The sequence below is a fragment of the Neoarius graeffei genome, chromosome 5, assembly GCF_027579695.1.
Source record: "Neoarius graeffei isolate fNeoGra1 chromosome 5, fNeoGra1.pri, whole genome shotgun sequence".
NCBI classification, from domain to species: domain Eukaryota; kingdom Metazoa; phylum Chordata; class Actinopteri; order Siluriformes; family Ariidae; genus Neoarius; species Neoarius graeffei.
Window position 1 is genome coordinate 17,754,250 of NC_083573.1, and position 16,467 is coordinate 17,770,716.

A 16,467-nucleotide genomic window follows, 5' to 3' on the forward strand; every position below is an offset into this window, starting at 1 on the left:
TTTAGTGTGTAGATTGAGGGTGTTTTATACAGACCTGGCCGTCTGTAACTGAATCAGTGCAGCCAGTCTGTCATGATGCAGCGTGTTTTTTTTTTTTTTAAATATCATAGGTTTAAAAAAAATAAATAAATAAATATTTTGCACAGGACTGTGTTCCTCTGATAACAGAAACAAAGTTCCAGCTCTCTGTTCTTTCAGGATTTATAGCACGTCACTCCTTGTTGAGTTTTTTTTTTTTTTATACCCAAGTTGTTTAAAACCAATCTGGGTTTTCTGTATCGAATAAGGAAGCAGCTTCACCTGTAAGAAAGTCAAACACTTTCATGAAGGTGCTAACTCAAATGCGAGCAGGAAAAAAAATAAAACAAGATTCTTAAGCAAACTCTTCCATCCTCACTTCCGATTTTCTGTTGTTGTAAAATACATTTTAAATACAATCGTGAATTTCTCTGGAGTTTTCAGGCTGAGCTCCTCTTCTCATATTCTTTAACCACTCATTTCCTCATTGTTCTTGAAGCATTTAACATTTTTCTTGATAGTGGGCAGACGGTAATGCCTTTTACCTATTTCTCTGTTTGAACAAGCAAAAACAACGCAAAAATTAACCATATTGAAGACAGATTAAGCCTTGCTTGCATGAATGACGGTGTCTGTCTGACCCAGGTGTAATTATCACGTGATGTGTGACGTCATGCACAGAGGGTCTATAAACAGTACGCGTACCATAGGGAGGGAAAGTAATCTCATCGCCCCCTACTGGATGCGTTCCAACCTCTATGGCAAAATGAATGGGAATATCTCATCTCATCTCATTATCTCCAGCCGCTTCATCCCTCCACAGGGTCGCAGGCAAGCTGGAGCCCATCCCAGCCGACCACGGGCGAAAGGCGGGGTACACCCCGGACAAGTCGCCAGGTCATCACAGGGCTGACACATAGACACAGACAACCATTCACACTCACATTCACACCTACGGTCAATTTAGAGTCACCAGTTAACCTAACCTGCATGTCTTTGGACTGTGGGGGAAACCGGAGCACCCGGAGGAAACCCACGCGGACACGGGGAGAACATGCAAACTCCGCACAGAAAGGCCCTCGCCGGCCCCGGGGCTCGAACCCAGGACCTTCTTGCTGTGAGGCGACAGCGCTAACCACTACACCACCGTGCCGCCTGAATGGGAATATCTTTTCAAAATTACATTTCGGGTTACACTTCAAAGTTAAGACAATGGCTTCCATATGTTGTGCATGTCGGGCAGCTCTATCGATCCTGGTGATCATACTTTATTTTTTCCACCGATTTGAATTGTTTTGAATGTTTTTTAAGAAGCTGATCAAAGACTACACGGACCCGACGTAGTCTAGCGCCTTTCCAAATCTGTAGCAGGTAGCGGCCGGCGAGTAGCCTACATCAACATGCCGATTTGTATAGCGTGGTTGGCGGAGTATTTCTGTACCAATAAGAAATGCATCCCTCGTGGGGACAACCATTACAGATCAAGGCATGTAGTCAACTGCCGGTGATTGCAGTCTGGCGCAAAACATAGCATGATCAAAATACACAGATCTTCCCGGTCGTGGGATAGCTAAGCCTACTGCTGACGATATGAGCGACTCTGACTAGACAGTTTGGTTGTAGTCCGTTTCTGACAGGTTAGGCGCAATTTCGACCTTTTAAAAGACAGCGAAATTTCACCTGATACTTTCAGTTAGTAGATAATCCCAACATATACAACATATTTTTTGGGGGTGTACAAGTTCCACGTCATAACTTCGTGGGATTTTTTAAAAAATCGGGTCTATGGGATTTTCAATAGTATGGCTCTCGGCTTAGGAACGCTACCACTAGGATCGCTGTGTTTCACTTTCCCTCCCTATAATACAACAGCAGGGGTATTGAGGTATTTCACTCACGTGACCAAGTCATGTGATGCTGCCATTTTGGACGGCACGGCTCGAATCAGTTTGAATGCGAGGAAGGCGACAAACGAAAAACATAAAAGAAAAAGGAGCGAGATGCAGAAAACACCTTCACTATCCACTATCCAAATAACTTGAAAAGCAGTAAATGAAACTGAGACTAAGAAAACAGCCAAGACGCTTTTGAGGGACGCTTTTAGGAACTGAAAAAAAAGATCAAAAAGACTAATTGTGGTGCTAGTTCGTAATATATGCTCATTCCAACTTGCCCGGTCGAGCATGTCCGGGACATCAGGGGTCGAAATTAACTTTTGAATGTACTTGCCCTCAGGGCAACCAACCCCAAAAATTTACTTGCCCGCATGCATGTATCAGTTGCCCTACTTTTTTGCAGGTTGACTGGGTAAGTAATTTGCATAAAAAGCAATCTGGATGTATATTATAGAGAGTATGCAATAAAATATTTCAACTTGTTTTGCCATTGTTTGATTACTGATTGATAGAAAAAGTTATAACACTCATATGTGTTTGGTGTTTATTTCATCATGATGAACAGTAAAACAACTAGGTATAACTACAAGTATCTTCTATTAAACATGTTAAACAGTCAGAAAACATCATGTCATCATGGTCAAGTGTAACTGATCAAATCAGAATTAAAAATCAGTCCAAAAAGACGCTTCGTTCGTACTAGCCTACATGACAGTGGCGCCTCGTGTGAATAATCACAATATCATGTAGCGCCATCTCGCGAATGGAAGCATCAACTACCGCAACGAACCAAAGTCAAGGGCAAACGAAAGAGAAGACGGGAAAAATAAAGTTTTTGTTCTGTTTCTGTTAGGAATCACAACAACTTAATTTTTCTTGGTAAACTAGACATTCAAACACAGTTGTCCAACGGACAACTAGTGATAATTTTATTGTTGCCTGAGTATGAGAATGAATTGCCCATGTCCATCAGTACATGCTTAATTTCGACCCCTGGACTAGCGTGACCAGACGTCCCGGTTTGACCGGGACAGTCCCGATTTTGAGTTGCGTGCCCCCAGTCACGACAAAGGTCCGTCGGGACGCTGAAATGTCCCGATTTACACCAAACACTAACAAACTGTCCCGGTTACAGCGATCATATATAGCCAACGAGATGTCAATAAAGCTTCTACCAATTCAGCATCAATGTGCATGTGTGCACAGTCAACTTTACAATGTATCTATTTGTACAATGTTACAATATAGAGGCCACGTTATAACGTTTTTTTTCGCTGGCGGCTGTCAACTACTATGCGACAATGAGCGCTGGGCGGAGATGTTCGCGTACTTCAAGAGTAGGGAGATTCCTTACAGCAATGTCAGCCAGCTTTGCCAGTTTGCCATGTACCTACCTGGCACCAATGCTCCAGTTGAGCGAATATTTTCACTCATGAACAACACCTGGACTGACGAGAGGAATCGCATGACCGTGCCTACTCTCAAAGCCTTGCTCATTACCCAGGCCAATTTCGACGATACTTGCTTGCAGTTTCACAGCAGGCTCTCGGGCAGTAAAGCGCTACTGGAACAAATTCACTCATCATGTAAATATATGCAATAAAATGGCATCTTCTTTAGGGTGGGAGGGTGGGTTGGGTGGCTGTGTTTCTGAAACATTTTCTGTTGTCTTTCATCTGTCTTTAATCTGTATCACAGATTGTCTTGACTTGTTTGATGCTGTTGTCAACTCAGGGTTCACGTTTTCAAAATAGTTAATAGCCGACACTGGTTAAGATTAAACAGAGGCATTTTGGGTAAAGGTTCGGAGGTGACAACGATTAGGCTCATGCGCTCGTTCCTGTTACAATGCATAGCCTATTGTTTAAAAAAAAGTTCATCGCATAAAATGTTGATGCTAATATGCAAGCAATGCGTTTTCTTGGCGTTTTCACAAAGGTGAAATAAATCAGTTGAAATTTAGGCTATTGGCCTATTCCCCATCATCACATCTGTTGTCTGATTTTCTTACTTTAACTGAATTGTGATAGAAGTACATGTAGATAACAAGAAAATACTTGATTATTCTCTGAAATGTATAATGAGCTTCTACAAAATGATAAAAGCACCTGTCTGAGCCATGGTTTGAGCTGGCGCATGTTTACATGCGTGCACAAGTATCACGGTCACACGCAAAGTGTCCCGGTTTTAGACTCGGGGAAATCTGGCCACCCTACCCTGGACATATCCCACTTGCCCCGGGCAATCGGGCAGTCCTTAAGGTCAAGCCCTGAAGTTATGAGATACCAAGTCAGAATTATGAGAATGTGAACCTTCTCATTATTATGATGGCAGAAACGGGTTCCCATACTAATAAGAGGTGATGAAATAAAAGGTGCCCTTTGCTCCAGTTGATCATATGACAGTCATCTGAAAGTGTGTGTTTGCTTTGAGCAGTGTGTGGAATGCAGTTAGCACTGAACTAGCACACACACAGTAGTGAGAAATGTCCCACTGTTAACTTGCTAATTCTTCTCAGCTGATAATGTGTGCAGTATGAGCACCTTTCCTCACTAAAGTAAGAAGTAGTGAACGAACTAGTCTAGTGTGAAGTGCGTGCACTGAGGAGTTAGTCATGTTTATATCTTCTCACCAACCAAGCAAACTCTGAGGCTGCGTCCCAAACCGCACACTAGCGCCCTAAATAGGCGGAGCGGCGGGTTTGGGTGCATCCTTAAAGCTGAGCTCGTGATCAAAGAAACGACTTCAGCCGACCATGTTGAGAAGAAAGACAAGCCGAAATGCTGTAGTGTATTAGTGGATGTGTGTGTACAAACCCTGATGTGAAGTCCTGCTGCACGCTCTGCAGTCTCTCTCTGAAATTCTCAAACATTTCCCACCTCTGATCGTTTTAAATCCTCTCTACAGCTCCGAAGAAAAAGTGTTAGCATACAACTAACGTCTCCTGCTTATAATCCATGACAGAAGTCCATCTTAACAATACAAAATTCCTCCCACCCTGACTCAAATCAGACCACTGAAACCAGTACCATTAAAGTTACTCCACGCCATATCCGTCTGTCACATCAATGCTGACACATAGCTTTTTTTCCTCTTCAACCCGTATTCCGATGAACTCCTAATTCTGTGCTCTGATTGGTTAATCCTACAGCAGTGCTGTTTAATTCAGTTCTCTGATTGGATTTTAAACTGCCAGCGCTCAGGAGACAGGATAGTTTTAGCGCAGAGGGTGGGATTTGCCTGAATACCGGTAGGTACGGAAGTAACACGAGGAGACGTCATTCGTATGCACACTTCCGGGTATTAGCGAGCAGTGATTGTTCCCGCCGCCATATTACCACGCACATCGTGTGTATTTGGTTTATGTGTTAAACCGTCGTATCCGGTCAAATTGGCCCCAAGAAAAGTTTCTCTTATTTTCTCAAATTTACCTACGTTCCTTATATATCTTTATAGCGCTCCCTTTCACTGTTATTGTTTTTTTTTCTTTTCCAGTTCAGTCTCTGATCATTTTTTGAACGGCTCTTTCACTACTATGATTATTTTTAAGGATATTATTTCAGTTTTTCTCTCATACAGTGTATCTTTCTCTTTCATATATTTCTTCTTCCTTTCGATATAGGACAGTTGTTGAAACGGTTATTTTCTCATGTTATTTTCTCATGTTATTTTCCATTTTCACTTCATTCTCACAGTCATGTCTTCACGTAATTCATATCACACATGAATCGATCCTGATAGAGTTCAGCAACTCATAGATTATTCCTCTAATATCTCACATCCCATTTTCTTTCAGACACATTGGCTTTTTTATACTACTGAATTGTTATATTGATCTTATTTTTGGTGGCATGGTAGTGTAATGGTTAGCACCGTTGCCTCACAGCAAGAAGGTTCTGGGTTCGAGCCCAGCGGCCGACGGGGGCCTTCCTGTGTGGAGTTTACATGTTCTTCCCATGTCTGCACGGGTTTCCTCCGGGTGCTCCAGTTTCCTCCACAGTCCAAAGACATGCAGATTAGGCTAATTGGTGGCTCTAAATTGACCGTAGGTGTGAATGTGAGTATGAATGGTTGTTTGTCTCTATGTGTCAGCCCTGTGATGATCTGGCGACTTGTCCAGGGTGTACCCCACCTCTCGCCCATAGTCAGCTGGGATAGGCTCCAGCTTGCCTGCGACCCTGCACAGGATACGTGGTTATGGATAATGGATGGATGGAAGACTATTAATAAGCCTATCAAGTCAGATAATAAAATCTGCAGTAATCTTCCTGAATGTATCCATGATGATAAAATGTATTGAATACTGTACATTCTGATTAGAGCACAAACACCCCACAAAAATCAACCACTCACACACACACAAATCCACACATACTCACGCATACACACGCATGTACAAATAACATGTCCAGCTTTTGTGTAGCTTCCTAGGCAGAGATATGACCATACCGATCCAATGTGCGCGGTAATATGGTGGCCAGATGTCTTCACTCTAACAAGCCTATGAGTCATCCAGATTTTTTACATAGAGATCAGTGGTACTGTCACATAACTGGTTATGGAGGTGGGGGTGGATCCCAAAGCAAATGGAGAGGATTGTCTCAATAAGGTACAGAACTAAAACATTATTTGTATACATGCCATTCTGCAGCTTGCTGAAATATTACACGAGTTTTATTAGTTAGGGACATGCTCAGCACTTAGCTGTTAGACGCAAGCTTGTAGTTTCAGGATCAGAAAGCTGAACATACAGAATATACATTAATATAGAATATGCATGAATATATAAAATATACATGATCGTTATACATGCAGGACACTTTTTCGATGGAATAAAAATGTGTTCTATTCCCTTCTCGCGGGTTTCATTCATTTGGTTTGATAGCATGCTTATCCTATGTGTATTATGTCACTCTACCCAATGGAGAATGAGCATTGAATATGGTTTACGATATTGCATGGTTGTCAAGACAACATGATGTCACACTGATGCGAATATCCAATGAGAAGCATTTCTTTGTTCGCCAGGAAAGAGAAGGACGTGTTGAACACCTGAAAGGCTGCCAAAACTTCATTAGATATTCTTCACGCATATTTACAAGCAGTGGCGAACCGTTACAATTAGAGCTGGGACTTCAGCTCAGCCAAAACTTAGCCAGACACACCAAGAAAAAGCAACAGAGCAAAGGATTTTGCAAGGGATTAGCGGCAGACTACCAGGTAGCTCCATTGTGTGTAGCTGTCGATGTTGATTTTAAAAGTAACTAAGTAAATTACGCAGGGAAATGATTACTTAAGTCTGAGTGAAAAATCCTGTGATGAGTATGCAAGCATGGAAAAAGAGTCTGGAGACAGAAATCTTAGTTTCTTGGTCGTTAGCCTGTGCTACTTGCTCTCCACTGGCTTGACTGCTTTATTAGCATTCACTAACACTACTGATGAACACTACACCAGCTGGAAGGTGACTTCACTGCTGTGCTGACGGCATCGACTCGCAGGTAAGCCTTCGAGAATGCTATACTGATATGAAGAGTGTGTGTATGTATAATAATAATAATAATAATAATAATAATAATAATAATATTGGCTGGCTTTTTTTCATGGTATATCAGATATATTCCATTCAGCTACTCGTCTTCGACTTGTTCAGTATCATGCTAGCTGAATGGAATATACAGCTGTGGTCAGAAGTTTATATACACTCATCATGGGCATGAATGTCATGATAATTTTGGGCTGTTAATGATTTCCTTGAACTGTTCTTTTTCCAGAGTGGATTGATTTTTGTGGGGTGTTTGTGCTCTAATCAGAATGTACAGTATTCAATACATTTTATCATCATGGATACATTCAGGAAGATTACTGCAGATTTTATTATCTGACTTGATAGGCTTATTAATAGTCTTCCATCCATCCATTATCCATAACCACGTATCCTGTGCAGGGTCGCAGGCAAGCTGGAGTCAATCCACTCTGGAAAAAGAACAGTTTACATCAGCATACATTTTTAATAACTTCACAAAACAAGAATTGAGTGCACAAGTTTGAATGGGCCAAAATTATACATACAGGTTCAAATATATACATACACCCCCAATAATATTTGGTTAAATGTCCCTTAGCAAGTTGCACCTCAACCAGACGCTTTTGGTAGCCATCACAAGCTTCTGGCATAATTCTAGCTGGATATTTGACCAGTCTTCTTGGCAGAATTGGTAGAGTTCATTTAAATTGGTTGGTTTCCTGGTACGGACCTGGCTTTTAAGAGTAGTCCACAAATTTTCAATAGGGTTGAGGTCGGGGCTTTGGGAAGGCCATTCCAGAAGCTTAAATGTTAGCCTGCTTTATCCATTCCAAAACCAGTTTTGATGTGTGTTTGGGATCATTGTCCTGTTGGAACACCCAATTGTGTCCAAGTTTCAACCGTCAAGCTGTTGATTTGAGGTGAAGCTGAAGAATTTGGAGGTAGTCCTCTATCTTCATTATTCCATCCACTTTGTGCAATGCACCAGTACCACTGGCAGCAAAACAGCCCCAGAGCATGATGCTACCACCACCATGCTTGACAGTTGGTCCAGTGTTCTTAGATTTGAAAGCCTCACCTTTACTCCTCCAAACATACCTCTTGTCATTGTGGCCAAATAGCTCAATCTTTGTCTCGTCTGACCATAAAACTTTTCTCCAGAAGGCATTTGGCTTGTCCATGTGGGCAGCTGCAAATTTCAGTCGAGCATGAAGGTGTCGATTTTGGAGCAGGGGCTTCTTTCTTGGTCAGCACCCTCTCAGTCTATGACGATGTAAAACTCGCTTCACTGTGGACATTGATGCTGGCATTCCAGCACTTTCCAGTTCATGGCAGGCTTGAGCCTTGGTGGTTCCTGGGTTGTTCCTGAACATCCTAACCAATTTCCTCTCATCTGAGGGTGACAGTTTGAGTCTTCTTCCAGACCTTGCCAAAGTGGTGTCCAGATTTTTATGTAGATGCCTTCTTGAGACTAATTTGTATGCCCTTAAAATATACTTCAAATGTGAAGGAAGTTATTGAAGAGAGAGTTTGACCTTGCTGTAACCTTAACCCTGTTTGGATCCATTCCAAAATCTAATCTAATCTATTCATCTGCTGGTTACAGTGATAATTCTGTATCAATCCTACAAACATTCAACCACTTGTCCTTGAGATTATGAGAATCTTGGACGGATGCACATACACACTGACGGATGGACAGACAGATGGAAATTTCGATGGCAAAAAACTTAGCAACGAAAATGGGTTTTGAGTTCCTGACCATAAACATGTCATAATTATCTTTGTATGACAAACAGGAAAGAGGTGATTAAGGAAAAAACTATTTCAGACATTTGTCCTTGCTGTGAACTTCACCCTGATTGGATCAATTCCAAAATCTAATCAGTTCATCTGCTGGTTATAGTGATAATTCTATATACACTTGACAGGCCATTAGTTCTTGAGGTATCATCATAACAAGAATCTCAGACAGACAGACAGACAGACATATAACCCCAAAATATTACAGCTTTCCCATTCAGATATAAACTGTATATAGAACTGTATATTTAAAAGTTATTCCACCAAATTGAGTCATACATGAGCTGATAGCCGACGAGGCGTGTAGCACCGAGTTAGCTATAAGCCATGTACAACAAGATTAAGTGGAATAACTGTTTTATTATATCCACATTCACTGGATTTTGAGAAACAGAGCATTTTTATTTTTATTTTTTGCAAATTAATAGGTAAAAACTTTATACAAAACATCCAACAAAATCATTTCCGCTTAGAATGTAAACAAACCGGAGAAATGACAGGAGCAATTTGTGGAAAAAGCTATAATAATAATTCTTGAAAAATTTTAAAAAGATACGTTCTTACCATCAAATACTTTTATTCCATATTTTGTTGCTTTTCTTTTATATTTTTTGGGGTTTTGTTTTCGAGTAGAGTTTTTATTTCGTCCTCAGTTGGTTCAGCAATACGCTCCGCCATTTTGTTTTTCTCACAGTATATACTCACAATATAGATGACTTGCAACCACATGATCAAAACGTGCTACGTCATGAGCGTCCGCCATAATGGTGGATAGACAAAGCAGCTAGGATATCAGCCGCTGAAAGTGTGTCTGTAAACAATGCTGAATTTTCTCAGTATTATCGCAATTTGAACGGTCGAGCAAAGACTCAATACAAAGAGAAGATAGATATGTATGGTTTTGATCCATTTTATTTTAAAAAGTCGGACTTTTCTGAAGATAAGACACTTCTACTGACCATTGAGTACAAATACAGGTCATTTTGTCCAATGACCATTTTGTCCAATAGTTAAGACATTTCATCCAAAGCCTTTTTCATACGCACTATCAATTATTTTATATTTCAGGTATTTGTTTGTTCGAAAAAAGGAAGAATTCTCAATGGAATTTGACCGAAGCAAAACACATTTTTGTAAAGCAATTGAGTGCCATAGTATGTGCGCTTCAACACTAAAGAGCGTACTAAGTGGGGTAACCACATTGGCCAGTGCCACTTGCTGACCCTGGGATGAGTTTAACTCCCTTGTCATTGCTGGTTGCTCGCTTGCATGTCTATATTTCCGGCTGGATCATATTAAATCTTGTGCGGAGCAGCGTTCTCATGGGGGCTTCGTTCACGAATCCCAGGCCGAGGCGTGGTCCTACTGGCCCAAGACCATGCTCTTTCGAAGGGGGAGGCTTAGAGGGAGGTGCCTGTAAAATTTGGCTTCGCTGTGAGCTCCCCTGGTCGAGTTATTAATTTTTAAACCTCGCTGGATCATATTAAATCTTTAGATGTGAAGCAGCGCTCTCGCGGGGGCTTTGTTTGCAAGCAGCGGAATACCTGAAATATAAAATAATTGATGGTGCATATGAAAAAGGCTTTGGACGAAATGTCTTAAGTATTGGATAAAATGGTCATTGGACGAAGTGTCCTGATCCCCTTGTCTCCTCTCCATACTAAGCCTCAGAGTTTCCTGTCCCTCTTTCCGAATCATGGATGGAATTCTAAAAAATCGGAACGTGCCACGGTCACGAGTACTGTTGTGACCGCAACCATATACAGCACAAAGATATGGCATAGCTAAAAGAATGCTTAAAGCAGTGAAAAAACAAAGAGAGTTGCGCACGCGTGACTATGTTTTGTATGGAATGTTCCTTGACCCTGCATTTGTATCTCCACCAACATGGCCGACATCCGGATTTCTATTTTGCTTTGACATCACTTGAAGTCAAGGATATGAGCTGATATCCTAGTAGTATAGTAGCCCATCAGAGCGTGCGATTGCTCATATCCATTGAATGTAGATAGAATAAAGAGTGTGTGTGTATATATCACTGGAAGGGATAATAACATGAAATACAGAATACATGGGAAAGAGAATTTTCATGGAGAATGAAAGATCGATCTCAGGACCCTGGACCTATGAGGAAGTAATGGTACCCGGTTCACCATCCATATCCTCACATATGACCATGAGCTGTGGGTAGTGAAGGAAAGAATAAGTTCATAAACACAGGTGGTGGAAAGACGGCTCCTCCTCAGGGTTACTCTCTGTGAGAAGATGTGCAGCTCATCAATTCAGCAGAGCCTCAAAGTAGAGCCGCTGCTCCACCAAATTGAGAAGAACCTCCTGCTAAGGCTATATCAGACATGTCCCAGTAGACTGAGACCCCGGGGCAGACCCAGGACCTTCTGGAGTGATTATATCTCACGGTTGGTCTGGGAACATCTGGGGAACGTCTGAAGAACTGGAAACTGTGGCCAAGGGATAGAGAAGTCCGGACTGTCCTTCTAAGGCTATTGCCAGAGCAACCCCCACCAGGAGAAATGGAACGAAAATGAATGAATGAATTCATATTATATTTGACTTATTACGTATTAAATTAAATGTAATTAATAATTAATGAATAAAATAAATAATCAGCATATTTATGTCCTTCAGAACAGTGGAATATTTAAATTCCAATCTTTAAATGCAAATTTTTCATTTTTCACATTTCGAGGACTTTAAAATAAAACTTGTGATTGAGAAGGGAGTAAAATAGCACACAATGTTGTCCATACAGGAAGCACACACTGTACACATCATCACTCTTTAGAGTGCTAACAAACATGTTCAAAGGTCACTGCACTCTTCCAGCTTTACATTTTATCACTTGACCATAGCTGTTTGAATCTGTACCTACACTCACAGAGTGCTTCAGGTTCACACTCAGCTGCTGGTTCATACAGTATGTGTACAAATGGATGCTGTAAGTGTTATATAAGACAGTGTCTGTTAGAAGGTCAGTGTCTTAGGACGGCTTTTTTGAGCCGGTGGATTGTGTCACTAAAAGCAAAGGTCATTGTCTTACATTGCAGGTGGGTAATGGCGGAGTTCATGTGTTTAACTACTTGTTTGCTGGATTCCACAGTGTCTTGCAAAAGTATTAATTCCCCTTTGTGTGTGTCCTGTTTTATCGCATTACAAGCTGGAATTAAAATGGATTTTTGGAGGGTCAGCACCATTTGATTTACACAACATGCCTACAACTTTAAAGGTGAAAATTGTTGTTTTGTTGTGACACAAACAATAATTAGAATGAAAAAACAGAAATCTGGAGTGCGCATAGGTATTCACCCTCTTTTATATGAAACCCCTAAATAAAAACTGGTCCAACCAATTCACTTCATAAGTCACATAATTAGTTGATTAAGATCCACCTGTGTGCAATCAAAGTGTCACATGATCTGTCACATGATGACTGTATAAATCAACCTGTTCTGGAAGGACCCTGACTCTGCAACACTACTAAGCAAGCAACATGAAAACCAAGGAGCACTCCAAACAGGTCAGAGACAAAGTTATGGAGAAGTATAGATCAGGGTTGGGTTATAAAAAATATCCCAAACTTTGAATATCCCAGGGAGCTCCATTAAATCCACTATAGCAAAATGGAAAGAATATGTCACCACTACAAACCTGACAAGAGAAGGCCACCCACCAAAACTCACACATCTGGGCAAGGAGGGCATTAATCAGAGATGCAACAAAGACACCAAAGATAACACTGGTAGAGCTGCAAAAATCCACAGCGGAGATGGGAGTATCTGGCCATAGGACCACTTTAAGCCATACACTCCACATAGTGGGGCTTTATGGAAGAGTGGCCAGAAAAAAATTCATTGCTTAAGAAAACACGTTTGGAGTTTGCCCAACAGCATGTGGCAGACTCCCCAAACATATGGAAGAAGATTCTCTGATCAAATGAGACTAAAATTGATCTTTTTGGCCATCATGGGAAGTGCCATGTGTGGCACAAACCCAACACCCTGAGAACACCATTCCTACAGTGAAGCATGGTGGTGGCAGCATCATGCTGTGGGGCAGTTTTTCATCTGCAGGGACAGGAAAGCTGGTCAGGACTGAAGGAAAGATGGATAGCACTAAATACAGGGCAGTTCTGGAGGAAAACCTGTTTGAGTCAGCCAGAGGTTTCAGACGGCCCAGCAGAACAATGACCCTAAACATACTGCTAAAGTTACACTGGAGTTGTTTAAAGGGGAAACATTTAAATGTCTTGGAATGGCCTAATCAAAGCCCAGACCTCAATCCAATTGAGAATCTGTGGCATAACTTGAAGATTGCTGTCCACCAATGCAACCCATCTAACTTGAAAGAGCTGGAGCAGTTTTGCCTTGAGGAATGGGCAAAAATCCCAGTGGCTAGATGCGCTAAGCTAATAAAGACATACCCCAAGAGACTTGCAGCTGTAATTGCAGCGAAAGGTGGGTCTACAAAGTACTGACTTTGGGGGGGAACACTTATGCACACTCCAGATTTCTGTTTTTTCATCTTAATTATTTGTGCCACAATAAAACAACAATTTTTACCTTTAAAGTGGTAGGCATGTTGTGTAAAACAAATGGTGCTAACCCTCGAAAAATCCATTTTGATTCCAGCTTGTAATGCGACAAAACAGGACAAACACCAAGGGGGATGAATACTTTTGCAAGACACTGTATATTAACATATGAAATGAAGTTGACCAGATAAAACATGAACTAGCTTGGGTTCATACAGTCTGCAATTAAATGCAAGTCAAAGTACATTTAGAAATCACTGCTTTCTTTTTTTATTTGCACTTTCCATACCGTCCCAACTTTTTCTGATTTGGGATTGTAGATTGAGTCATTTTATTGCTTCTTCAAACCATTTGTCTAGAATTAATTTGTAGATGGACCTCTGAGGCGTGACCTGAATGTTCTCCTCTCCCGTGTTGGAACACCTACTGTATGTTGGACACTGCACTGCTTATATTATGTAGCTATGCTTGTGTTAAAGTGCCTGGTCTTTTGGGTATCGAGCATACTGTTTTGTTTTTATGGGCAAACAAGAGCCACATCGTCACATGATTATTAAGCTCTTTATGAGCTGTGTTAGAGATAGAAAAACATGACTATCTCAAGCATGTCAAGAGGACAGGGTCATTTACTGTAAGTACAGAAAGTTTAGAATAAATTGGACAACGACATTATCCTGGATTCAGCATGAGCTTTATTCAGAACTGATGAGTGAAGTTTGTGTAGTCTGCGCAGGAAGGTTGCCAGTTCAATTCCCTGAACCAGCAGGAATGGCTGAAGTGCCCTTGAGCAAGGCATCTAACCCCCAACCGCTCCCCAGGCTGCTCTGGGTATGTTGTGTGTCACTGGATAAGAGTGTCTGCTAAATTCCTGTAATGTAATAGGTGTTGAATAGTGTCATCATGTTTTACTGAAATTAGTGCATTTACATATTATGTTAATTTGAGAACATTATGGTAAATTGTTTCATTTTAAATGTTTGTTCTGGGCGGCACGGTGGTGTAGTGGTTAGCGCTGTTGCCTCACAGCAAGAAGGTCCACATTCGAGCCCCGTGGCCGGCGAGGGCCTTTCTGTGTGGAGTTTGCATGTTCTCCCCGTGTCCGCGTGGGTTTCCTCCGGGTGCTCTGGTTTCCCCCACAGTCCAAAGACATGCAGGTTAGGTTAACTGGTGACTCTAAATTGACCGTAGGTGTGAATGTGAGTGTGAATGGTTGTCTGTGTCTATGTGTCAGCCCTGTGATGACCTGGCGACTTGTCCAGGGTGTACCCCGCCTTTCGCCCGTAGTCAGCTGGGATAGGCTCCAGCTTGCCTGCGACTCTGTAGAACAGGATAAAGCGGCTAGAGATAATGAGATGAGGATGAGATGAGAACATTATGATAAATTGTTTCATTTTAAATGTTTGTTCTTACAGAATTTGTTACATCAATATTAAAATGACAGTTGCGCCCCCTTGTGGCTGAGAAGTTGACATTTCTGTTCAAGAAGCTTAAAAGTTGTTGTTGTTGTTGTTGTTGTTGTTGCAATTAATATCTGCATGCATCATTAAAAAAGCCACATAAAACTTGCACAGAATTTTATTGGAGTATACAGGGACATTAAATGTGCACTGTACAATAAGTAATTTCTAAATCAGACATTTAAAAAATGAGTCCCACATTTCTTAATATTTCCTTTAAATCAAATAATGGTCGATTTATATATCTTTAAAAAAAAGTCTCAAGCACCACCAAACTAAAGAAAGCACTGAATCCACTGAACAGTCTTGGATGCATCATTTACAGCGATACACCACGACAACATCTGAGGTTTAATTCTGTTATTTGCTTTTTGTTGGTTACAAAATAAATAGGTCAGAAGAACGAGAAAAGAATTTTTTACACATCTACACTAGTCACACAAATAGTAAATTTACCACATTGCTTTTATTTCAGAAAAGAAAAAAATCTTTTTTTTAATGTTTTGAGGTTTTACACAGTGAACTGAAGGATCTACCTTCAGCACTTTCTTTAAACTGCTGTATTCAAAATCCAGTAAAATCAATGGTTTGGTAAGAAAATGAATAAATATAGATACTATAAAGATATAACTGTTGCCCAAAGATATAACTGTTGTTTTGTCCAGCAGGAGGTGATAGTGAGTAAGTCTGAGTGAACCAGTGAGAGCTCTGGTGAAGGCAGGAAAAGTGCCATGTCCTAGTGATGACTTGTACAGCTGTCTGACTCCACAAGTCTAATAGATAGCTTTCTGTCTTCTGTCCTTAGTGTAACACGGTGCTATTGCTTGAGGCTTTTCCTGGTCATTGCAAATGAAAACCAAGAGAAATGTCTTCATGTGTCCAATCATGAACACACAACATGTTCATACATTTTCCACAGCTATTATTGTCCTACAACACAAGAGTCCTTCTGAATGTCTAATGTATATGGACACCAGTTCCTGTCAAAAAGGCAAAAGTGGACATCGCAATATCTGTATTATTGGATGCTAATGTAAATATGGCAAGAAGTCAGTCATCGGACCAGTCTCTTCACCTGAACCTGAAGTATGTAGATTTGTTGTGAAAAGTCGACTCTCTTGCTTATTCAATACGTCAGTATCCTTTTTCAAGGTTCTTGTCCAAATAATTCCTTCTGATGATATATCTGTTGAATCAATGGCAATGAAATCTGTGTCGGAA

At 40.9% G+C, this 16,467-nt stretch overlaps 1 protein-coding gene across 1 annotated transcript in view; it reads right to left on the reverse strand.

The window, feature by feature from the left end:
• The window catches only part of dtnbp1a (dystrobrevin binding protein 1a), a 91,062-nt gene extending 86,066 nt beyond the window's left edge, over nucleotides 1–4,996 (reverse strand). The window contains exon 1 of the mRNA XM_060921356.1: nucleotides 4,730–4,996. Within this exon, the coding sequence (XP_060777339.1) occupies nucleotides 4,730–4,785 (56 nt within the window). The 5' untranslated portion in view covers nucleotides 4,786–4,996. The remainder of the gene's footprint in view (nucleotides 1–4,729) is intronic.
• Nucleotides 4,997–16,467: the final 11,471 nt, after the last annotated feature.